The 26,282-nt window shown below is 26.6% G+C and overlaps 1 protein-coding gene across 1 annotated transcript; it reads left to right on the top strand.

Annotated features, from left to right (window-relative positions):
- The first annotated feature begins 230 nt into the window (after positions 1-230).
- LOC129968724 (eukaryotic elongation factor 2 kinase-like) lies at positions 231-26,282 on the top strand. The gene is made up of 14 exons (XM_056082905.1): positions 231-805; positions 1,720-1,800; positions 3,945-4,106; positions 7,024-7,199; positions 8,642-8,679; positions 9,719-9,890; positions 11,590-11,739; positions 12,880-13,140; positions 15,371-15,727; positions 16,153-16,284; positions 18,259-18,447; positions 18,560-18,675; positions 19,931-20,109; positions 24,607-26,282. Exons 3-14 carry the CDS (start codon positions 3,986-3,988, stop codon positions 24,714-24,716), a joined length of 2,001 nt encoding a protein of 666 aa, XP_055938880.1. The 5' UTR covers positions 231-805; positions 1,720-1,800; positions 3,945-3,985; the 3' UTR covers positions 24,717-26,282.

The raw sequence follows: 26,282 nt of genomic DNA, 5'->3' as shown, positions 1-26,282 counted from the left end.
CAGTCAAAGTTCATTTTAATAGTAGAGCCTCAACAATTTTTTCGACATCAAAGCTTTATGCTCTTTGCCATTTAGGCGGTCTAAATGTAGAGGATGAAAGTGTCTGAAATTCCAGCCAATCAGGTCTAGGATAATAGTGATGGCGCACTTCTGCACATCCAATGCTGTACATTTCCACCCCTATTCTGAAATAGACCTAACTGTGGCATGCGCGGGAGAAGTGCGTAGTTGCAGATTCCCAAAAGCAGTTTCGGTTTTGTGTGTATTTGTACTGTTTACTAACAGGGTCCGTTTGTCTCTGGGTGTGTGGAGTACTATTTTCATCACGACGGATTAATAACTATTTTGCATTTCCCTTACAGTGTCATACTGTGAGGGTCTGTTGGTTGAAAAGTTAAGAATAATTGAAAACCAAGGATTCTTTAAAAAGAATACGACTGACTTAGGTCAAGGGAGAAATCTTGTTATTTGTGGGCGAAATTTCCAGAAGCTCTTGGCCTAGTTCAAGTGATAAGTTCTAAATTTAATCCCATATCTGCAATCGGATATTTAAATCTGATTGCTGTACACCTTTCTACAGGAAGAAAGCAGAAAAAGGTCGTTGCGAAGTTCGCCTTCAGCTTTCACTTCTGCCAGGTTAATTATTCATTCACAAAACATAATCGGGCGAATTAGTACCTCGCAAAAAGCCTCCGGCAGTCTCTGTTCAGTGAAAATCGTGGTCGAAATTATCCCGATGTCTCCAGTTGTTGAAAAATTCAACAAAAATATTGGAGAATTACTCATCAGCTTGCTGTTCTTAAAGGTATGTTAGGAAGTAGCCACCATATGGACTCTGACCGGTTTTATCTGTATTTTAGATTTATGGTTTTTTTTTCCCACTCTTGTGCAAATATTCGCTGATCTACCGCTTTTTTTTTTTGTTGTTGTTGCTTCTAAATGTGCTCATAAAACTTATTAAGTGCATTTTTGATGGATATCTTATTTTTTAGTTCGGTTTTCAGATTAAAATTAGATTCAACTATCTTGAAATTTAATCTTATTTTATCTAAAATTTTCGATAAAATGTGTTGCACTTTTATGCATCATTTTTGTTGCTTATCGTTTGGAATAACTTAAGATTTTTTTTTTTTGTATTGATTCAGATTTCTAAATATAATATTAAAATCAAATATTTTTTTGTAAGTTTTTGTTATGATTATGGTTTTCTTCTTTCAGCTTGTAATATATTTTGTTGCTATGCCGTATATAAATTCGAATTTTTTCTGTTAATTTCTTTATATTTTCTTAAAAATTTATTTCTTGGATTATTTAAATGTATTTAAAAGAAATAATAATGATATATGCTGCTTTTAAAATATGGTTGTTAAATATGAGATAATAAACATTTTTATTGGTTTTTGAAATTTTTACGATTGGATCAGATCGTATAAATTCAGAATCATTCCAATGTATGACCTTGAATATACGTAATTATCCAGATGTCCATGAATTATTCAATTGTAATTTTGCTAAGCAGTTCTTGTATAAGTGACTCCTGAGATTAAATAATTTTCTCCTGTTTTTTATTGCTTTGATATGTAATATTGTTAAGATATATATAGTTATATTTTAAATCTTTTTCACATTTTTGTGGTTTAAATCTGTATTGTATTATTTTTTGCTTTGTGAGAGAATTTTATTTATAATACTTATTGATTGCTAATTTAATACTGCTAGCGATTCCTCTTGGTTGGATATAAGATCCAGAGACTACTATCCTCCAAAGCTTGTGTGTGAAAGAGGAACTTTTGAAAACAGGTATATGGTATTTTTGATAACTTTTATTTTTAATTTTCTGAGGTCTTGGAGATTATCTATCCGTTAAAAACATCTTAGTAATTGACTGAATTGGTACAGGTGTGATGTTATGTTTATTTCAAGCAGTGATTCATCATCAAAAAAATGCTTTGAAGGTATCATGTTAATTTATTCACTATATTTGTCAATGGCTTGTGGTTAAGCCAAAAGTTTACAAGTGGCATGCAGTTGATACAAGCATCTAAATAACAAATGCATTAAATTATTGGAATATTTGATTGATTATCCTTATCAATCTTTGTTAAGTATTTTAAGAATTTAATATTAAAACTGTATATTATCGATCAGTTGTCATCTTTATGATTTTGTAAACTTTCTTCAACATTTAATCTAAAATATGTCTGAAGAAATATATATAATTAAGATATGAAAATTTTGAAATGTAGCATATGAAAATAATGATGTTGAAAGAGCTCTACATTTTGATATTAGATAAGAATTCAATATAAATTATGTTCTTCGTGATTAATGTTAGAAAACCCATAGTGTAATGTCATTTTTGCACTTATCAACATTGGTTTAATTATATCACTTGATTGTACATGCTAAAACTGTTCAAGATATTATTACAAATGAAATTGATTGCTTTAGTTCTGCACATCAATTTAATTTTTATTTTTTTATTTGAATTGTTAAATTTGATGAGCTGCATGTTTATCGTTGCTTGCTTTTGAATTTCAGAATGAGATTGATGCAACTAAAGCTATAAAAATATTTGTGGTTTTATTAAGGTGTTTGATATCTATAAATGTTAAACATTCAAGTGAAATTTTTTTTGTTCATTTTATTTAGAATCACTAATGTTGCCTAAAAATGTTTTATTAGTAGAAGTGATGCACATCTTTGGTAAAATATAAAAGAATTATCAGAGAAGCTCTAAATATCTTAGTTGATATCATTCAAAAACATTTGAAATGGAGTTAAAAGAGGAACAAGAGTTAAAAGAGGAGATGTTTGCATTCCACACACTACTGGAAGAAACAATGAAAACCTTCATTTACCTGTTCATTATTATTTTCAGTGAATAATTCAGTTGCATTTCTTGGTGGGAATAAGCCCTAGGTTTATTATGATAATCCTAAAGAACTTTTGTCCTCCATGAATCTGACCCCATAATTATTAAAAATTCTGGCATTCTTTCTGTAAAGGCACTATTGTCTGTTAGTGAAAGACTTGAAAGATAATTAATTTTGAGCTTTTAATTTAAAACTAAATTAAACTATTTCTGCTAGATTTTTTTTGTCAAAAATTGAACTGAATGAACTAATATTTGAGTAAAAGTATCCATAACAATTACTAGAAAACTCGGAAATGATGTAATTCTACAATACGCTAATATAAGATTAGACATTGTGAGAAAGACTAGATAAAATAAAAAAAAGTGCGACAGGCATAAGATGTTATATATCACACTTCATATTAAATTTAATTATAAATTGTGAAGTTAGTGTATAATTTTTATGATAAAAATCAGCCAATAATTTTCAAGATTTAATTATTTTAGAATGGTATTTTACTGTTAGTTTGATTTCCAAACAAAAACTACCAAACCATAGCAATAACTTACTAATAAACAACAGAAATCTGATATTCAAGCTTCCTGTTTTATAGAGTTCCACTAACAGTACAGTTCCTGTAGTATTTATTGGTTAAAGGGAAGTGAAATGAATTAATGGTTGTTAACTGATTTTACTTACATTATAATTAACAGTAAATAAAAATTTAATTTATTGTGATATTTCATTCATGAAATACTGAAGCAAAATTCTGATATTTTCCTTCTTAAAATGTGGCCTTTTTCCCTCTTTGAATATAAATGTATAATTTTACAAAGGCATTTTAAAAGATACTGAATTTTTAATAAAGTTTTGAGAAATTATATTTTTAATAAGTCATATGATATAGAAAGTTTATTTGGTATGTCTCTCTATAGTTTTAAACTATCCTATTATATATATTTTTTTCTTTCCTTTTTTTTTTATAGTGCTAAAATAATTGATAAGAATGTTGTAGAGTTTTAAAATATTTTACACTTGTCTTGTTTTAGATAATTATGGCGAAGATTAACAAATTTTATTTTCTAGTGCCTCATTATATTTCAATTGTTTGACTCTCTATTGGAAAAATGGACGAGGAACAATTTGATATCGAACTTCAGGCTCTGCATTTGATTGAAAACAATAACAATAATGTGAATTCTGTGGATACTCATCACTGTGGTACTCCTCAAAATGGTTCTGTGAAATGTAAGTTTTTTAAATATATTTTAATTAATCATCATTTTTTGCAAGCAACAATAATATTTTTTTACTACTTTTTATAAAACAATCTACATTTAATTGTTGATCATTAAAAGGATTATCTATATGGAATTATGAAATCTCTTTACATTCTGTTTTAATTATATAGCTTTCTTTAATATTCTGTTGATTCTTCAAGCTTATTGGTTGCTAAAAGTTTCAATTAAATAATTGAAAAAGAATTGTTCTATTAAATTCTGTGTCAGAATTTAAATTTTATGCTCTTATCTTTTTTAATTTTAAATCTATAAATAAAGTAGGGATGGAGGAAAATAATTTTTCCTTGATATAAACTACTTGTATGCATTTTTATTAAAAAGTCTTATAGTTCTAAAAATCGTACATTACTATGTACAGTACGGTTCCTAACATTTTTCATGATGAGTAATTTAATGCAATTTATTGATTAAGATATAAACATCTTAATTTGGAGGATAATAATAATAACAATTTTTGTGATTTTCAATTAAATATTTTCTATTTTGATGAAATTTGAACTTATTTTTTTCCACAGCATTTTTTAATATATTGTATGAAATGAACTTTATTTTACGAAAAGAAATATCAAATTCTCTTTAAAAAATTGGATCATATTATCCTACTATAAAATTACTATTCCACTTCATTGTATCCATTTTTAGAATATCTTCCATTTCCTCTCTAAGACTCAAAATTTTTTTTTAATATTGTAATTTTTAATGGATTTCTTTGATTAGATAGTTAAAATTACATTAAGTAGAAAGGAAGAAAGCATGCTTGATTCTAAATTTGAAGCATTTATTTCCTTCAATTTAAGATGCAAGATAACAAATATTAAAAATTATGGTTAAATTGAATTTATTAGTAGTTGCATATATATGTATTTCATAAGGAAATGAAAATCATTCTGTAAGTCCTTAGCCTTGCAGATTTATTTGTATAGGTACTTTTTTGAAATTAAGAAATTTTTAAATTGTTTGATACTTTCTCCTTTAAATAAATACCAGACTGAAATAAATTTAGATCTAAGTTGTTGATCTTTGTAACAATTACAACTGTTTGTTTGAAAACAAGTTCATTTGGCACATAGCCATTATCTTCGTGTTCAGACAGCTAAAACATTTAGCTGCTAGTAGTAGCAGTGGTTTGGTGGGGTGAGGGCATTGTTACTATTTACAGCTATTTGCTCCAGAATCTTGTTTTGATTCTTGATGATTTAACTTTTTGCCAAGAGATTTGATAAGGAGAGCAAAGTAGCTTAAATGAAAATTATGCAATTTTATCCCTCAATGAATAGTTACTATTCATTTTTTCCAATATAAAATGTATAAGTAAAAAAAAAATTAATTAAAATTCAATTTTTCAATTAAATTTTGTAGTAAAATATGGAGATTTTTTTAAATGAATTATTAGTTAAAAATTTGATTAGAACTTTATGAATTATTGAGCTATTAAATTTATGAATCATATTTTTTAATGTGTGAAATATTATTCATGTTAGTTGATTAAAATCTTATTTTCAGAAAAATTTGGTTAAATATATTTGAAACATTTTTCATATTGCATATCATTATAAAATTTTTATTGATGTCTTAAAATAATAGCAAAATATTTTTAAAAAATAGCGAATATGGAAATAATTCTTATGTTACCTCAAAAATAAATTAAATGGGGGTAATCTCCCTCATAATTACAACATTTTGATATCAAAATCTTAATAATGATAGTAGAATGTACTAGCTGAAACTTATTTATAAGTGTGGGATATATATTGAATTTTAGAGAAAGCACACACACAAAAGAAGGAATCAATGAAATGTGATCAGTTTAGACACAGAAATAAAATATATCTCATATAAAATAGAATACTGGGTGCTCAATGGGTAGCTGCTCATTGCTAATAGTTCTGTATATTTTTTAAAAAGCAATTTTAGTTTATGGATCCCCTTCCTATCTTTTTTTTCCAGTATTTTTTCCAAATAAAAGTATCCATTATTAATGAATTTTAATAGTTCTGGAGAAATTCTGAACATTAAGAAATTAGACTAAAATATGGTTAAGTCAATATTTACTAAGCAAAAATGTATCACAAGAACTGCTCTAAAATTATGAATACTAGAGAAATGAAACTTGCTTCTGGTTTTTATTTTGAAGTCCATGGTACTATTTTCAATTTTCAAAATTAAGGTAATTAATTAACAAAAACTAAATCAAAATTCTAAGTTCTTTTTCTTTGCAAGTAACTTTAGCAATAACTATTGCATGGAAAGATTTGTGCACTATCTTAAAGGGGAAATAATTGTCTTTCAAATGATACTAGTTTGATTACTATGTGGTTTTTATTAATTTTTTTTCAAGATTTTAAGTGGTCCTTTTCAGTATGTAAAGCTTTTTCCTATCAGAGAGGGGGGGGGGGAGAAAGAAACTTTATGTATTCTTCTAGCCTAGTGTATGTATTCTAGCCCATCAAGTAAAATATTTTTATCATAGCTATAAAAGCCATAATATAAAAGAATTTCTGCTATAACTATAGCGATAATTGGTAAGATTAATTGGAATCATAATTGCTAGACTCATGCCATATTGTTTGGAATTCATAAATAAAAGAAGAGATTAGGTTCAGCTATGCATGTCGGACAACCCAGTCAAAAGGAAATGAAAAATCAAAAAAATGCTTTCAGTGAAAAATTGTTTGTTTTTTAAAATTTAAATACTATGACTCAAAAATATTTTTCACTCAAGTAACTCTTGAATTTGCTAGCTAGTATTATATAGATAAAAAAAAAAGTCATAACTTTTTTAAATGTGAGTATTTATTTTTCACTATGTGAAAAATTCTAATATTTTATAAATTTTCTATATGAATCGCATATTATCCTTACAGCACTTTTAACACGGAATCATTGGAAAGAAGCTGCAAAGAAAGCTTTGCATTTGGGTGATCCTTGGGAAGAATTCCATCTTGAGCAGTTGGAGACAGAAGTTGTTAGTCGTTACAGATTTAATGCAATACGGCAGGCTTGGATAAAAGATGAAGTGTTGATTAAAATTGCTAAAGAGGTAAATTTTTTTTTTCAAAATAGCATATTAAAGTTTAGGTATTATTCAACAATCTCTATGTTGAAAAATATTGAATGTGATTTCAATTACTAAAGCTCATTTTTCAGGAATTTCACTTAATTTGTTTAAAATTCAAAGTCATTTGTAAAATGAAACTATTTTGTGAAAGGTATTTTTTTAATAGATTAAAATGTTTTTATAGAACTAAAAATTAACAACAACAACGAAAAAAGATTAGTGTTAAAAAATAATTGAGCATCATGCATACATATTTTTTTGAACTTATATACAGTTTTAAAGAAAACTTGCAAAAAATAATATTTGGCTGAAAAAAATTCTAAAACCAGCAATAATATTTCTGTTGATTGCTTAAGAGTTCATTGCTTTTATGTAAAGAAAAGAAATGTTCATAGATTATTTTTGCATGTTTTATGTTTTTACTTTATTTTTAGAATATGAGATCAAAAGTATTTTTAAAAAATAATGGAGGGCGATGAAAAATGTTTTTTTTTATATAAATATAATGGAGAAAATTGCCTTATTATTTATAGTGATTATTATTCTTCATATCTTAAAATAGTTTGATAATCATATTCTTAATATTAAATTAGCATGCACTGATAAACTTCCAAAAGTATTACAGGCACTTCTGATATTTATAATTACTTAAGTTTCATGAATTTGAAAGTTCTGTTCAGTGACATACTTATTAGTAATAAAAAAAAAAGTAAATTATGAACTAAACTGTCTGCATTTTTTCTTTCTAACTTTGTACTGTTTAATTTACTTTCTTAGTATCTTTATGCAAGGATTACTTAAGCTTGTTGGAAAGCCCTGGCTCAAATTTTCTTGTGGGCTGTCTGACACTTTAACATAAATACTTGTATATTTTGGCTTTTTATTTGTTTTATTTTTCATTGTGTTTTAAAACTGTGTTATTTAGATTACTTCTATTCATTATAATTACAGTTTTACAAATAATAAAAACATAAATATTAAAAATATTATTACTTTTTTTTTAAATTTACATTTTGGAAACCCTATTTATTCAAGTGACCTGGCATACATCTATTGCCATTTGCAGCTAATCATCCTCTTTTGTTAGTTTACCACTATGTAAATGTTATTCCATTCTTCCTTGCTGTTTTTCCTCAAAATTTATATATGATTAACTTTAGATCATCTTATTCATTAAAAATAGTATATGCCATTTGGCAAATTTAAGTTGGTATTTAATTTCTAATATTTTTAATTTCTGTGAAATTTTTCTAATGTTTTTTTTATGTTTTAATTTTCAATAATAAAATCAATTTTTGGGCTAATTGATTTTATTTAAAAGAGAGTATACTTTTGAGTGTATTTATATCGTTATAATAAGCAAAGTCACATAAAAGAAACCGATGTTTAGAACAATTAAGCATCTGGTTTATATATTTTTTTAGCCCTTCAGCCATGGTGCAATGAGATCTTGTTTCAGATTGTAAGTATATTCATTTATCTCTTTCAGCGCATATTTCTTTTTCAGAACTGTGTGACTTTTGTTAAAAACATAAAATAAACAGATATTTTTAAATGAAATAATTTGGGACATTTTAAATTAAGGATTATAACACCAATTGTGATCTTATCGAAAATATTTTTAAAAAGTTAATAAAATTTTAATAATAGAATTTTAAAAATAAACATAAAATGCATCTTTAAAAATGTCATTAAAATTTTCTAAATTTATTTTTTAATTATTAATTATTACTCAATTTTATTTTTAAATTTAAGGTTGAGATAACATTTTTAAAATTGTATAATTTGGTAGCTGTTATAATTTTAATAAACCCAGTAATAAGTGATAATTTCTTTGCAGATGATTGTTATTCTTTATTCATTTAAATTTTTCATAATCAAGTGATTTTTATGATAATATTTTTAAAATTTACTAATATTTCTCAAATATTTTCAGCAGTGTGAATAGAATATATTTCTAAAAAAAATGCTTTATGAATTTTAGTAAAAGGAAAAGGTCTTGATATTACACTTATGAAATATATAATTCCTTAAAATGAATGTTCTGAATTCTGTTACTTTTTTCTGAATGTCATGCATATTATATTTATTTTATGTACATACACTATCATCATCATTAAGTTATAGTTCTTTATAAAAATCTTTGTGTTTTTACAAGTATTGTAAAAAATTTTATTGCATTTTTTTAACGTTTTATTTGAAATGCTAAATTTTATTTATAGTATTGTAAAATTTTTTAAACACTGAAAAATGTTTACATGTGTTTCTTTTGGTGCATTAATTGTTGAACAAGAAAAAAATTACATAAGGTGTTTAATATGTATTTTTTTATAAAATTGAAGTGTGATTTACATATTCTTCTTAGTGGGGGGGAACTTCCAAAATTAGATTGAGCTAGAAGTAGCTCGTATGGCAGTTAATGTATTAAATATTTTTAACCTTGTGTGTGTAATATAGTATGATGCATATCACAAATAATATTATGTTGTTATTTCACCTAGGAAAAAGTTGTCAACGTTTTGTAACCGTCAAAATTGGCGTTCTGCCTCTAACTATGTTGCTAAGAGATACATGGAAGAAGTAGATCGCAATGTTTACTTTGAGGATGTGAAATTACAGATTGATGCTAAGTTATGGGGTGAAGAATATAACAGGCATAACCCACCGAAAAAAGTATGTTTGTAGTTAGTTTCCTTTAAATTTATCTTGGTTCCAATAATCTAAATTTTTGTTTATATCTGGCAGATTTCCAAGCAGTTATACTTAACTAGTAATTTTCCTCTTTGTTATGTATGTCCCATCACATAAGTCAAATAATCTAATAAGTCAAAATGAATTAGAATTTATTCACTGTATTATATTTGTTACTGTAAACATAAAATAGCTGTATGTATAGTTAAAAAATATATGCTACTTAAAATCTAATTAGGTATTAAATTATTTATAATTTTTTTGAAAAGTTAACTTAAAGGTTATCTGAAATAAAAAAAATTTTTCAATATAATGTATTCATACCATTTATATGTAAAATTAAGCACTTAATCTTAAAAAAAGAAAAAAAGAAAGTAAACTTATTAGCATTTTCTTGTATCACTTTTTTGGCCTTTTTTAGAACCTTTGGTTTAAAATTTTGATGTTATTAGATTTACTATATCCTCCCCATCACAATTAAATAAATTATTTTAAAAATTACAATTAATACTTTGAGTGAATTATCAGGCTCAATTAAAGTTTCTCTGGGGTGTGTAAAGATAAAAAAACAAAATGGAATATTATTACACTATTTTAGTTGTATCAGTATCATTTGGAAATTTATGAAGGCTTTAGTAATTTTCATACAAATAGTAAACTTTTGCAAACAAAATGTTGTTGATGCTTTCTTGAAAATTGAATTATATTGTTTACACTTTTAATATTTATAATTTTTTAAATTATGGTTAAGTAAATATTATTTAGTCTAGTGCATTTTTTTTTTTTTTTTTACAATTTTGCATTATTGATAAGGGGCAAATTTTGTTGTCTTTTACTTTTCAGTTTTGCTTCCTGATGTATGTAATTTATTTATGAAACTTATTATATTTATGAATTAAATTTACGAATACTCAATTGTTCAAAATTCAATCCTTTGATATTTGAATTTTTATTTTTAGCTAATTTTTTACTCTTAGAATTTGTTTGAAATCCCATCTCATTTAAAAGAATTAAAATTATGATAATATATGCAGAATAACATGAAGTGAAATAATTACATTTATTCGTAAAATAGATAATCTTCTTAATGACCATATAACCTTAATTTTTAATTACTAGTTTGATGTAAAACATATTTCAGAAGCATGTAAATTATAAACAGCAGCCATTGGTTAAAAAGAAGAATATGAAATATTTCGGAAAATAATGATGGGAACATTATCTTTCAAAAATAGTTTGAAGGCGTAAAATAAAAGTATGTCATATTATATACCTATTGTAGTAGTAGAGATTTTTTTTTTTGTTTTAGGGGACCCCCCCCCCCCCAAAAAAAAAATACCCTGTTGAAAATAAGCAACAGAAAAAAAATTGAAGATTCAGTTTAATCTTTTATTTTCCTAATCTATATTTTAGTTCACCTGTTTAATGTTTCATTATTTTAATGTAATTTTGATATATTTCATTTTTTTATCATTTAAAATTTAAAGCTAGATTTAAATTTGGCATAAAAAAATCTGATACAAAGTATAAAATATTATTACTTTGATTTGATTTGACATATTTTATTACTTCTTATTTGATTTTTTTACAACACATAATATTCTAATTTTAATTTGTGTATTCATGTTTATTTGTTATTTTTTTGGATTTATATGTGAAATTATTCTTTTCTATATCATAGGTAGACATATTCCAAATGTCTGTGATAGAATTCATCAATAGACCTGGAAAGCCATTGTATCATATTGAACATTTCATTGAAGGTGATTACATCAAGTACAATTCGAATTCTGGTTTCATCAGTTGTGAAAAAATGAGGCTGACCCCTCAAGTGAGTTACAATCAGTTTTCTTTTTCTTCCCCCACTTCTTTTTACTACTTTGGATTTATATAATTTAAGCAAATGTTCATGAAATTTTGAATTTGTTAATATTTTTTATTATATCTTTATTTTATATTATAGTAAAAATGTGTCATTATAAATTCTCTTGCTGCCATTTCAATACTTCTTCTGATCTCTTCATGTTGTGTTTCTTGCTCTTTTTATTATTTTCTGTATGTTTTTATTCATATAGGTAAAATTATTAGGGAATATATTATAGCCAACAATCTTTGTGGGAAAATTTTCACTAGGACAATCTCAATCAGAATAAAGGAGTGAAAATATTAAAGTGATTTATATAACATGCTTCATTAAATACTTTAAGATGTTTCAAAATTATTAATTGTTATAATATGTTAGTTAGAAATTAGATATTAATGATATTATAATAGTACATTTTTGTTAACACTGATTATGATAGTATGACTTAAAGTTCTATATTTCAGTTCATTTAGCTACAAAATTATATATACCTTTTCTTTTTTTTCCCTTCAAAATTCTAAAATAATTAACACATAAAAAAATAATAAACACATCTCTGAAATATTTTTTTTTCTGCTCAAATTCCCACTTCAAATAAATGCTTTACTATCTACAAAATCATTTTTTTTAAAGTTAACTTTTAATCCAACTCTTAGTCATGCAACCGTAATTACTATTTAATTGAATTTTTTCCAAAATGTTATGAAAATGTGTCCAAACTTTAAATCATTACAAGTTTTTAACTGTTTATTTGATATTTCAATAATATTTTTTATATTTCTATCTCGGCCAATATAACATAATAGCATTGAAAATTCTATTAGGATTCTGCACTAATTAGTGGAATAGCATTTCGTGCATTTTAATAAAGATACATAAAGATTCTGCACTAATCAACAGACCAAGTTTTTATGCATTTTCAATAAAGTTGCATTTTGGATAAATTTTTTAAAATTTAATCTAAAACTTGTTGGAAAATAAGCTTTTAAGGTTTTTATTGCTGAATATATTTAGGAACATTTCATAAAAATTTAACTGCAAATCAGTTGAGTGGGACTTTTAGATTAAAGATCAAAATCTAAATGAATTTATTTTTATCTTTCACAGGCATTTAGTCACTTCACATTTGAAAGATCTGGCCATGAATTGATTGTAGTGGACATCCAAGGTGTTGGTGATTTGTATACGGATCCTCAGATACACACAGCATCTGGCATGGGTTATGGCGATGGGAACTTGGGTACTCGTGGAATGGCACTGTTCTTTTACTCGCATATCTGCAATGACATTTGTAAAAGTCTTGGCTTGTCTCCTTTTGATCTGGCTTCCACAGAAAGGATGAAAAACAAGAAAGTGGCAATGCTGCAGGTAAATGTTTTCAAAGTATAGATCTTGTGAACATGTTTTGATTTAAGAATGGATTATTCTCTTTGATACATGAGGTTTCCATGATAATTGTGACCCAAAAGCTAATTTCTCCACCATCAAAGATAGGCATACATTTACAGTTGGCAGATTTCTCTAAAAGATGTAAAGTTGTGCTGAAATTATGTCTAAATTTTTATAAAATGTCTGTTTTAATTAAATAATATATTCTTGGAAGAACTGATATTTTAAACAAAACTCCAGTGATTAAAGCTATTCAGGTTGTGAAGGTTGAATATTACTATTTTAAGTGATTTAGTGGCTATCTTGAAAAGGAACTGCCAATCAGTATATGGCAGTTGTTTGAATTCTTTCATTGCTGATTCATCTAAAATTAAAGAGACTGAATTTCATAATTTGATCAGTCTTGGTTGTAATAGAATGGTTTATTTTTGTTTAAAATGTTAATGTATTAAGAATATTTTACAATATGGCATAAAAATTTATTTTTTGTAATTTTTTTCATAAGTATATTAATTCAGAAAGTATAAAATATAATTCTTTACACATTAAAAACTTTCACTAACTGAAGTGTATATTTGGAAATAATTTGTATTTACATTTTGTAATTTAACTTTAAAACCAGGATTAGAGAAGATGTTCTGTATGTTAAATTTTCTTTTGAATTCACATGTAAATGTTCACCAATGAAATATTTATAAGTCATTAATTTTCAAATTGTTTCACTTCTATTTCATGCTGCTTCATAAATGCTACCACATTTTCTCTTATGCTAAAGACACATTTTGGATGAAAATCAAATTATGAAACGTATTAGACCTACTCTGTAAGATTTGATGAATATTCATTAAACTTGACAAAAAATGATAATAAAGTATCATTTTGGTATATTCAGTATTTGTGAAATTATGAGCTGTTACAAAATATTATTACATATAATTTTCAGCTGTGAGGTTCAAAAATAGTTTCAGAAAAAGTAACTTAGAATGAATCGAGTCTTTGTTACTTTTGATTGATTTCGGGATTATGACTTGTTTTAATTATTGTGGTATTCTTACCCACTATTGTAAATAAATTATAATTTTGCCCTTTTAGTATAATTAATTATATCAAATAGGCAAAATCTCAGGAACTGAATGAACATTCATAAAATTAATGCACAATTTGTTATTAATAACTATAAGAAATAAATATTTGTCTTTGTTTCAACTTTTGTAATAATGATAATTAGGAAAAATCAATTTTGTCAGAAGTATAATGCTTCACCATCATTAAATTAGCCTAAAGATTAATTAAAAGCATAAATTTCATTAAAATTCTTTTAAATTCTGTTAAAAGCACCCAAGATAAAATAAATGTGAAATAAAATTTGATTTCTTATTAAAAAAAAAAAAAACATAGAAAAAATTGGTACAAAATCTTTTTTTTTTTTTAACTCTTTTTAGACAAGCATTAAAGAATTTTCTTGCTGCAAAAATAAAAATTTCAAAATAATGATGCTTGATTTCAAAATCTGATTAGAATGCAACATGTTAGTTGAAAACTCATTTTGGTAGATATTTGTCATTATGTATAGACTTGTTAGACAAAGTAAAAAAGGAACAGCAGAACATGATTAGTTTAGCTTCTGAAGAGATATTGTAACTGCCCTCAGATAAAGACACTAGTTGTTTATGAGTTGAGTTCTTAATCATTTTAAAGTTGTCATTAGGACTATGAATTTATTTCTGTTTTTAATATTTCTTAATTATATTTGAAAAGAAATATAAAATGACTTTCGTATGCAATAATTGTCTTAATTTTGAATGTGTGCAATGTTCATACTTTGTGTAAAACTTTATGCTATTGTAAATATACCTTTGTAAAGTCAAATACAATAATTGAATCTTAATTTTTTTCTTGCCACAGCCGGTGCTTTTAATCTTTACTGCTGAGAAATTCATTCAAGCCATATTAAGAATCTTATATATAATCAATTTGAAAGCTGGCATATCTGTTAATCCAGTATCATACAAATACCCCATTAAAATTTATTTCTCTATGATTCTGCGATTTAAAGGGGAGGCAATTTGAGTTTTATCAGTTTTAAATCTTTATTTTAATTTAAATCTACACAATATTTTTAGGAAAATAGAGAATTAGTTATAGTGATTTTATATAGGAATCCTCCTTCACGAAAAATTAATTTTTCATTAATGTATTTATTCTCTAGTTATCTTGTAAAACACGTGTGAGAGGAACTGAAGATCTTTGTCTAAGCCCATCAGACAAAGAACGTGTTCACTGGAAAGAGTTTATCCGAGCTCGCTCGACTTCTGGCAGCAGCCCTACTTATGGTTCATTCTCATACATGTCGGAATCGAGTGAAAGTGTTCAGTCCAGCAAAGAGTATGGCTTGGAAAGCTATGGAAGTGAAAGTTTAAGTTGTGGAGGCAGCAGTCATGGTGATGATGAAGATGCTGGTTTTGGGGCTGAAGATCATCATTTTCCCATGTTTACCAGTGATTCTGGTGTTGGATCAGCAAAGAGGAAACGGTCGAGATGTGAATCTGAATGCAGTGTTACTGAAGTAAGTTGTTAAAAATACTTTTTGAGGTATTAATACATTTTAAATTTTATTCCTTCTATGTTTTGCACTGTTCTTATTTCAGATTTTCTTTTAATGCCTTGATGCATTAAAAGAATTTTTTTATTTTATTTAGAATGCATTATTATATTTATTTTGTAATTTTCTATAGAATTTAATTAGAAGTACCTTTTAAAAAATTACAAAATTTTTAAAATTTTTGAGGTAGAAAAATTGAAATAATGTTTAGAACAATTAAGATAAAATTTGAAATTATTAAGCAAAAGTCAAAGTTTATTTGTTGTTGAAATTGAGAATTAATTACTGTCATATAATGTCTGTAAAAAAATTTATGCTTTATATCATATTGTGATTGTTTATTTAATGTTGTTTATCACTAAGAAAATGAGATCATTTGTCTTTTTCAGGAAAATGAAATAGTTGAATTTGCTCAACTTGTCTCGCGAAGATCTCGCCCATCATGTGTTATGAATGAAGAACAGTTGCGAGAATTGCAGAATGAAAATGAAAAGCATTACAGTAATTCTGTATTAGGAATGGTAAGTCTAATTTTTTCTTTACTTTTAAGTTCTTAACATTAAAAAAAAAAACATTTTTTTTTAATGTGATATTATTGTCATGCTATTAAATGATTTGCATTTTATTTCCCCCAAAGAACTAATTTAATTTCCTAATTGACCTACTTAATTATCTTTTATGCGATGTGTAGATTTATTACTAATTAGTGAAAACAGAATTGGTAACTATGAGCAGTTTAGAGATAATACAACTTTTATTTTTCAATTAATTGAAAAAAGGGAAGGATCTTTTTTGCTTCTTTGTTCCAACTTTTGACATTTATCATTTTTTTTTAAATGCATGTAAATGAATACTTTTCCATGTCTATTCATTATGTTCTCCTTTCATGGACAGCTAGAAGTTATTTTTTTATTTGTAGCAAAGATTAATGAGCTGAGGTCTGCTGATGTATATTTTTTCAGCATTATTTTTATTTTATATTTGCATTAATTTTTTATTCTGTTAGTGTATCACTACTTATGTCCAATCAATATTAGTGATTATTTTTGATTTGAATGCTAGTAAACACCATTTCAAGGAAACAGAAGTTTTGTTTTAACTATATATTTACTTTTAATGTGTACAACATATAATGTTTTTTTATTATTTTGGAAGCAATCTGCCTTCGTGCATGGGATTATTTATTGCAACTTATGTTAGTTAATTTGTAAAAATAATATCTAAGATTTTAACAGGATAAAGCTGTCTATGCAGATATGTCTTCTGGTGTTAAGATTTCCTCTGTATTATTATACAAAGGTTAAAAGATGATTAAAGCTTGGTATGATTGAATTTGAAAATTATTCATTGAGTCTTTAATCTCTAACTTCAACTTTACTTAACTAACTTAACTTTAATCTCATAACTTTTTTTAAACATATTTCTAAAACTAATGAAGGAAAAAGTGTGTGTTTGTCTGTGTTGGCAATCTACAAGACATGCCTTTTGGACAATAGTTAAAAAAGATTTGCCCCAGATATTCTTTAGAAGATAGTAATGTGTGCTTTAAAGCAATTTTTAAATTTTTTTTTAACTAAGCTCGGGAAAAAAAGTGCCAAAATCCTCTTATTAAAAATAAAGCAGATATTTTTTCATTCTCGAAATATTATTTCCCTATACTTCAAAAGAAATATTATTGCACAAAATTGATCTTTGCGTCATTTAAAATGAAAAAAAAAAAAAACGTTTTTGATGTTATTAATTTAAATCATGTAAATTTTACCTTAATTTTGACTTATTTTTACATAATTTTTAATAATTAGTTCATTGTTGAATTGAAGTTAAAACTATTTTCATTGTTTCCTCAAATCATTAATCACATAATTATATTTCATTGTTGTGAAATATGGAAAAAGGTTTTTGTTTAATATCTGTGTAATTTGCATGAGAAATGTGAAAGTGGTGTTAGCACTCTAATGTAATAGGATTCTGTTAGGATGTTTCGTATACACTATGAAACAGAACAGATATAAGGCTATTAAAATAATATAGTTTTGATATTTGTCACAACTTGATGTTTTTAAAACTTTTTCCTTAGTAGAGTCATAAACATTAAGTTACACATGAAGGATTTAATTGCAAATAACATAAACAGTGTTTTCCAGCAAACCAATAAGTGATATAATAAAATTTTTAAAAATTATGTTGAAAACACAAAGATTGATTCTATGCTATACTTCTATACTGACAAACTTTGAAATCTAATTAATCGTTGGTATATGCCAGTTAAAAATTATTTAAGATCTTGGAAAAATTTACTGACTTTATAAGGCAAAGCATAGAGTAATGAAATGTTCCCGATTTAGCCATAGTAATTATGTGTAATTGTTCTATGAATAGGATACTGAGCATTAATGACTTAAGCACTACTTAAATACTACTTGAAATAGAAGCTTAGTTTTTTTTTTTTTTATGGTGAAATGTAAGAAAATAAACATAAATCTTTCTTTTCACAGATACATCTCGATTTGGCAAAGTATCATGAAATAGGACGTTTCACACTGGAGAATGAGGAATATGACCATGATGCTGCTTTCTACCATTTGGAACAAGCAGCTAGATGTGGTAATCTGGAAGCTATTAATACCCTTGCTAAAATATATCTTCAGATTCCTCATGATGTGCTTGCCGAAGTTTCAGTTAAAGTAATACTCCTTTTATATTCATTTATCATAAGATATTTTGATTTGTTAGTTTTTTTCTGATGCATATAAGTTTGTTTTAACTCATTGAAAATATTTGTATTTTTAATTATAGGATTCCACAGATAACATTGATCAGGGTATGGATTATATGAAACAAGCTGCCTGTGCTGGGGATAGAGCAGCAATGATCTTTATGGCCAAGTGCTATGATTCTGGTGATAATGTGAAGTAAGTGTATATTTTATATGATTGTTGGTGGAATTCCAGTACAACTTTGGCAAAATGAATTATTTGAACATTAAAGAATTAACGTTTAAACATATCTTACTACCTTGCTTTCTGAATCATATAAATTAATTTTTATTTCTATTGATACCAGATGTACTTAATCCTCTATTCTGGTTACTTAATTGAAACAAGGAAGAGATCAAAAACAAAAGAAAATATTTTGTTTTAAATAATTCTATAATTAAATGATCGATTTGTGAAATTGCTAGAAATTATACCTTTTAAGCTTTTATGGGAAAAATGTTCCTACATAATAATGAATCAATAACTTTGCTATTTAAAATTACTTCTCTTATTTTTTAAAAAAAGAAGTAATTTAAAATTGATTGAATAAACTAATGCTCTTGCCTAGATTAGATATTTACAGAAATGCTTCTTAAATATAAAACATTCAAATTTCTTTAGCTTTAAAAAAATTATGGCCATTATTTAAAAAAACTGAGATGTAATTGAATCCTTCACTTTCTTCTGATTTCTTTTTGATGCAAAATTTAGCTTATTGAATAGATAATAAAATTTTGTATTTTTCTCATACTTTCTTTTGTATGTATTGTGTTAGTTGCTAAAAGGAAATCCTATAAACCAGAAAAAGAAGAAAAAAAAAAATAGTAGATATGATATTTTAATTTATTGTGATGGCTTCAACTATGTTTTATATCTAATAACAACAAACGTTTTAATGAAGATAATGATTGCTGTATAAGAAAGATTCTTTAATAATAATAAGGTTGAAAAGATAAATAAATAATATATATTAAATCGCAAGAGAGAGAGAGAGAGAGTGAGAAAGAACATAATTACTCATTTATAGAGTTTTATAAATGATAGTTGTTTTGCTTTTGTCTATAAAAATGCTCTTTTTTAGGAAAGCATCAGTCAGAAAGATCAAACTTTACCATTATTTTTGTTTATTTGAGTTCTTTGGTAAAAATTTGAAATGCTTTATGGTGTCAGATCCACTTAAATAATGTTTTTTTACACTGAACTTTTTATATTCTACAGTTACATAAACGACAAAATTAAAAAAAGAGAAAACATTAGGTTTGTGCACATTTTCAGAAAATATTAATCTTGGAAATATGTCCAGCTTAAAATGAATGTTTTATATTTCTGTTTTCATATCGGTTTTTTTTTAATAGGCGATGCCTGTGTACATCATCATGATTTGTTAATTTTTTTAAATTTTATTTTTTAGTCAAAAGAACTGGCGTGATGCTGTCTATTGGTATGAGAAAGCAATAAAAACAGAAGAAATTGACGAAGGAGGTGAATATGATGCATGCATGCATGATCCCACCTATGAACTCTTATCTCGACAAGCAGCCCTGTACCAGAAGGGAGGGTTTGGGCTTCAAAAAGATCCAACTAAAGCAGGTATGTTGCTTCATCTTTTTGATTTTATGAAGTCTAGATCAAACTCAATATGCTTGTCAGTTTGGAGTTTGTTTTTATCCTCAAAGATTTACTTCAGAATCTGTCGCTAAAAATTTATTTGACTTAGTTTGCCAGTTGAATTGACAAGCCAGAATTTTTTATGTACATGCATGCTTTGCATGCTTTTAAAAAACATAAATTTTTGAAATTTATATGAAGACATTTTGATTCATTAAACTTAATACAGTAGGATCTTAGTTATCTATACTTCTGTCAGACTTCTGAAGTCTCAGCTAAGCAAGACAGTAAATTGAATTAATTTTTCCATTTTTTAATAAAGTCAATAAATTTTTAAGAAAAAAGGTATCAAATTTGGCATTTGTGATGATTTTTACAATGGGAAGGCTTGTAAAAGATTTTTATCATGAAGGGATCTTTTTATTATCAAATAAGTTGATTAGCAAAAGAAAAAAAATAAAAATGCAGTTCCATTCCAAAAGGCTTCAATAGTGGTATGAGCTGGAAGAAATGATACTGTAAGTGGGTGATTATTGAAAGGGCAAAAATATATATTTTAGAACACTTTAAAAAATGGGAAATATGAAATCTAAATATCAAAAATTAGCACCATTCACAAATCCTCTTTATCAATGATGGATTATTTTGAAATCTAAATATCAAAAATTAGCACCATTCACAAATCCTCTTTATCAATGATGGATTATTTAACTTTTAAAAAAAAAATCGCTGGCGTCCTGACATAGGAGTAGCGCGTCTTCCCCATGATTTGGGCGTCCCAGGTTCGGGCATGGTTGTTTTTCTGTGTTCTATCTGTCAGGTGTGTTAATGTGCCCTCATGTAAAAAGGAGTTGTGCAAGCGAATGTGATTCATAGAGTAGCTTAGTCATACACTTGATCCTGGTTGGCGCTACTGAAAAAATAAGAGATGCTCACTTGGCTTAAATCGCTGACAGATAATTATCAGCGGGCTTGTAAAATGCCATAAGTCACAATACAACAACACAATTTTTTTTAATATTATTATTTTTTTTTTTTTTAAGGAATGAATCCTTTTAATGATTTTATAATGTGGCATTCGTATTTTCTTTTCATCTCATAATTTTAAGATAGAATTGCTCAGACAATGAACAATCTAGAACACTTTGAATAAATCACTTTGTGCATTGTTTTTTAATTCTAAAAAAAAAGCTTTTTCTGTTCCAACCATGACTTTTCAAAATTAATTATTGTTTCAAACGAATGCATGAATGAAATGTAATAAGTGATAAAAGAATATATATCTGTGTATAAGTTGGAAATTATATTAAATTTTGTACATAAAAGAAATTTTAGACCTTTTTCTAAAATGTAATTGTGGAGAGCTTTTTATATACGCATCTACTAATCTTTCAAAAAACAGAGATACTTTTCCTTTTCGTTAATGCATTGATGCATGAATGATAAATGACTAAATATCGCCAAATAAGTACTTTTTAAAATTTTTATAGCTTATATTTCTTAAGGGGGGGGGGAGATTAATTTTAAATGAAATTAGTTGTTTTTGTGGAAATAAGCCATTTTAAGTTTGAAATTGTTTATTATTGCTGGTTTATTACGTTGTTGCAATAGCAAAACATGTTATGTTGGCAGAATTTGCTCCTGGCAAATGGGAAAGTTGAAAATGCGATCATCTGTAGTTGGAAATTTGCCACACTTCTTTCCTGCTCATCTTTCAAACAATAAATAAATAAAATAAAATGGTACGGAAAATAAGATTATCACAGATACAACTGATCATATGCAAGACAGAAATGAATCGGAAAGATGTGCTAACATCAGGTAGGGCTGCTAGTGCTCAAAACTGCCGTCGTTGGAATCTGGCATTGTACTTTACAGCAAGCTGATAAGAAAATATTTTGTCCATTTTGTGTGTTTAGCGAAATTTTCGCTCTCAAGGTGATATATTTGAACATCGCTGGAATTCTTCCACCTCCCTCCCAAATTTTATTCGACTTTTATATTATATTATTTTGAATTTCGGGAAGTAAATTGTGGAAAAAAAAGCACACTGTCAACTTATATTCAGAAACATTCAACAATATATGATAGTACTTGCAGGTTTATTTTTACTTTCATGCAAAGTATAAAGAAAGTATTATAATTGTCAAAAAATTCAAACTTGAGATTTTGACGAATCTCCATATTTCAGTCCTCCCTGATTTTAAAAAATACATTTAAGAAAATGCTTGTGTATCTCTGACAAAGATAATTTTAAAACGATTTGAGCTAGATGGATGAAATGTGTATATACTCTTTAACCAAATTTATTGAATTCTATCAAATTTTGAACAATGTCCATTTAGAGGAAGTCTGTCTCTACAGCTGTTCGAAAATAAATGAACCTAGTAACTGCAAAATGAAGAAGCTAAATGGATAAAATTCAGTACACATATTTAGTACCTGTATTGTAAATACATCAAATTTCGTGTTAAATCCAATAAAAGTTGACTAACTGTCAGTCTGTTCTTTCAGAACCATGTAAATGCAGTAACAAACTCAATATATCAAATTTTATATGATTTTGTGACTACTGTTGTAGCTCTATGTCAAATTTTGTTTGAGTCAGTTGGGAAAACCTCGTTAAAAACATAAATTTGATTCTGGATTACTAATAATCATATGCCAAAGATTAATTGCCAGTAAATTTACCCAAATATCCCACAATAGATTCAGTAAAAATTCTAAATTTGCACCAAAGGTAAATATTTGTAACTATTGCATACCACTATGGACATTTTCTATCTTATCCAAAACTCACAAGTTTTTGCTGGGTCAGAGGGATAACATCTATATTAGAGAGTATGCGATAAAATTTGGTGGAGACCACCTGTGCTAATTATAATCTCTCTCTACTATTAATAATAAATAAAAATGTTTGTATGTTGATGTTCTAAAGGATGGACTGTTTGCGTTAGTTACCAAATTTGGTATATGTAGTGGGAATGTGCATTTCGATTTTATGTTTGGAGAATTTTAATCAGTAAAAAAAGTTAAGCTGCAACTGTTTTTTTTTTTTTCCCCCCATGGTAACGTATCAAAATTTTGTTGTACAAAAACAGAATTTCTGTTCGAATAAACTTGGATAATTGAAGTTCCACTGTGGTAGTTTTTAATCTTCTGTGTGTAGCTTACTTTTGCAGAGCACTCAAGACTGATAACACATTCTATGTGCTATTCTATTTTTACTATCTTTATGCTTAATTAACTATACACTACATCATTTTTATAATAAAATAAAGCTAAAGATTAAATATAAATAGATAAATAACATACATTGCAAATTAAGATTTTTTAAAATTCTTAAAATAACACAAATCATTTAAAATTCAGAAAATAAAGCTGAAATCTTTCATAATCAAAAATAAGTTTTAAATCTGAGGTCAAGTCAACCTTCTAACTCTCCGACCCGCCCTAAGGCACACGGATTTAAACCAAAAACTGAATGACCGGACCACCGCAACAGCAATTGGCGGGAACTGTGGTTGAGTCCTAAGGGCCGTCACCGGCCACGGTACAACCCTCCCCGAAGGAAGTACGTCCCGTCATCGATGGGAGGAGCCAGATCCCCCACCTATTAGTGTACCCTCTAGGGTGGCGAGATCCAACCACCATGCCGGAAGCATCTCATCCTCATTCCGAGGTGCCCCCCCAAGGGTCTAAATCTGAGGTCATATCTTTTTTTTTTTTTTTAAATCGTTTTTGATTTGAAGAGAAATTAGTTTCCTTCAAATCTAGCACATCTTGTTCAGTTACGATTACAATATTCAAATAAGCATCAAAATCTTCATTAATCATCTGTATATTGAACATTATAGTAAATCTTGTACATAATTTTCTACTTTATTTCTGTTTTATTCCATATTAATATAAATGTTTAGTGTCTGTGTATTGATTTTGCTGTCATCTTGACCTAGTTTCAATAGTGTGACATTCTTTTAGTGAGTCATTGTATGAAATTAATAACTTAATAAGCTTTTGACTAAAATCTTAAACCAAAAATATTTTAATATTTACTAAAAAATGGCATTTAAAAAGATTCTTTCTTCTAAAATAGCGGGATATTGTTCTGAAGGGATAATTTCTCAATGTCTCGTAATAGTCTGGTTAACTTAGAGAATGTGCCATTGTGTATTTCATGCCTTTACATCGATTAAATGCTTACACTTGTCTCAAGATCAATTGAAGACTATTAGGAAAAATGCAAATTGGAGAATTTGTGGCCTTTTTAATTTTGTTGTGTTTATGTGTTTGACTACTCATTGATACACTTTATACACCAACCAATATGAAAAGGGTTAAGTTAATTTTATAACCCAAAATATTTTGATAAATAAGATTTTTCAAAACTTGGTTAAAGTACATTGAATTTATTTTTTAAAGAAATTAACCGTAAGTTTTTAGAAATTTAGAGATTTTTAATTGCTGTCTTAATTTCAGGTGACCTCTACAATTTAGCAGCTGAATCTGCTATGTCTTGCATGAAGGGGAAACTTGCCAACAAGTATTATATGTATGCTGAAGAAGCATATGCTGAATGTGATGATTAAAATTTGATTTTTACCTGTCTTTAAAAAAAGTCATTTTTTTCATGTTTTGTTTTTCTGGTTTGGATGTATGTGTATTTTCTTTTTAAGTTTTTGTTGTATTAGTTCTGTCATTAAACAAGCAGCTGGGGATTTTTTTTATATATTTTTTTGCCTAAAACTTTTAGAATGATTTTAAAATGTATTTTTAATTTTTCAAATAAGAATTTTATGTTAATCTATTATTATGAGATATTGGTAAAGTAGTAAAAATTGAATAGATTCTTAAAGAAAATTATCTTTGTTTTATTAATAGTTCATTCCAATATGTAATTTAATAGTAGTTTTGTCTCGGCTGCTTTTTATAGGAAAGTATTTGAAATTTTTGTAGTTTATAAACAGGTATTCAAAATTATTACCTGCAGTAACAAGTCTTCTTTCGAAACCCTGTGAAATTGAGCCTGATAATTCTTAGGCATATTTTTAGTGAAAATTCTACTTATGTTGTCTGTTGAAAACTATCTTATAAGAGTTGAAAAATTATGGTAGTTGATTATCAAAAGGATTTTAGTGAAATCTTATTATTATTTTGCTTGTATTACTTATTGAATAGTTTCTGAATTGTGTTTTATCTATGTCATATTTGAAATTTGATTTTTTTTCTCTGTTTTTGATTAATTTTCTGATAGTTTTTCTATTATCATTAGTGATTTATGCACTTTTGGGAAGAATAGTTTTTGTAATAGTTTATCAAGTATTTGGAATATAGCTTTAAAAATACCTTAAGGATTTAAGGCATTTTTAATTATATAAGGATTTTATAATTAAAAATAATATTTCAAATATTTAATATTATTTTACAAGATTCGGAATTTTTGTTCCAAATTCAACACAATAACACTCATTCTGTGATAATATATAAAACAGGAGGTGTGAAAATTAAGTCTTTTATCAGATAAAAATGCCTTGAAGGTTTTAGTTTTTTTTATTATTATTATTAACACATTGACTGCCAAGCTGATTTTTTTTAATGGACCTGCTGGTCACTGATGACTCTCATGGCAGTCAAGGTGTTAATCCAAATTCTTATCATTTTGATGATTTCAGAAATAACAAATTGTCTTATTATTCTTTGAAAGTTCAAATAAAAGGATTAATTTTTGTTTCCATTTTACATTAATTTCTGTGTTCTAAGACTTATATTGATTTTATATTAATTGGCAATTTTTTTTCTTGAATTTTTTTAGTCACTTCATTAAGAATAGTTTGGATCATGTAAATTCTTCCAAGGATGTGAGGAAATTTTTCTAGACTTAATTATTGTAACTAGAAAAATAGGTCTGTTTGCTTAGGTTCTTTTCTATTCTGTTATATGATTTGCTTTTTTGTTAAGTTTCTTTTTACTTTTATAAATCTGCCATTATATTTTACATGTGTTTTATTATTGTAACAATTCTCTTCTTATTTGTACATTGTAAGTGTCATGATCTTAAATGTTTGCACTCGACATTTTTATGTGCTAATCTTCGCACTGTTTTCTAAATGTTTTGAGCTTTTTATTTGGGAATTATTGTCTGTTTTTTTCTTTCA

Source organism: Argiope bruennichi, chromosome 5 (assembly GCF_947563725.1).
Source record: "Argiope bruennichi chromosome 5, qqArgBrue1.1, whole genome shotgun sequence".
Lineage (NCBI taxonomy): Eukaryota > Metazoa > Arthropoda > Arachnida > Araneae > Araneidae > Argiope > Argiope bruennichi.
The sequence above is the reverse complement of the archived record's forward strand: the minus strand, read 5'-3'. Positions and strand labels throughout refer to the sequence as shown.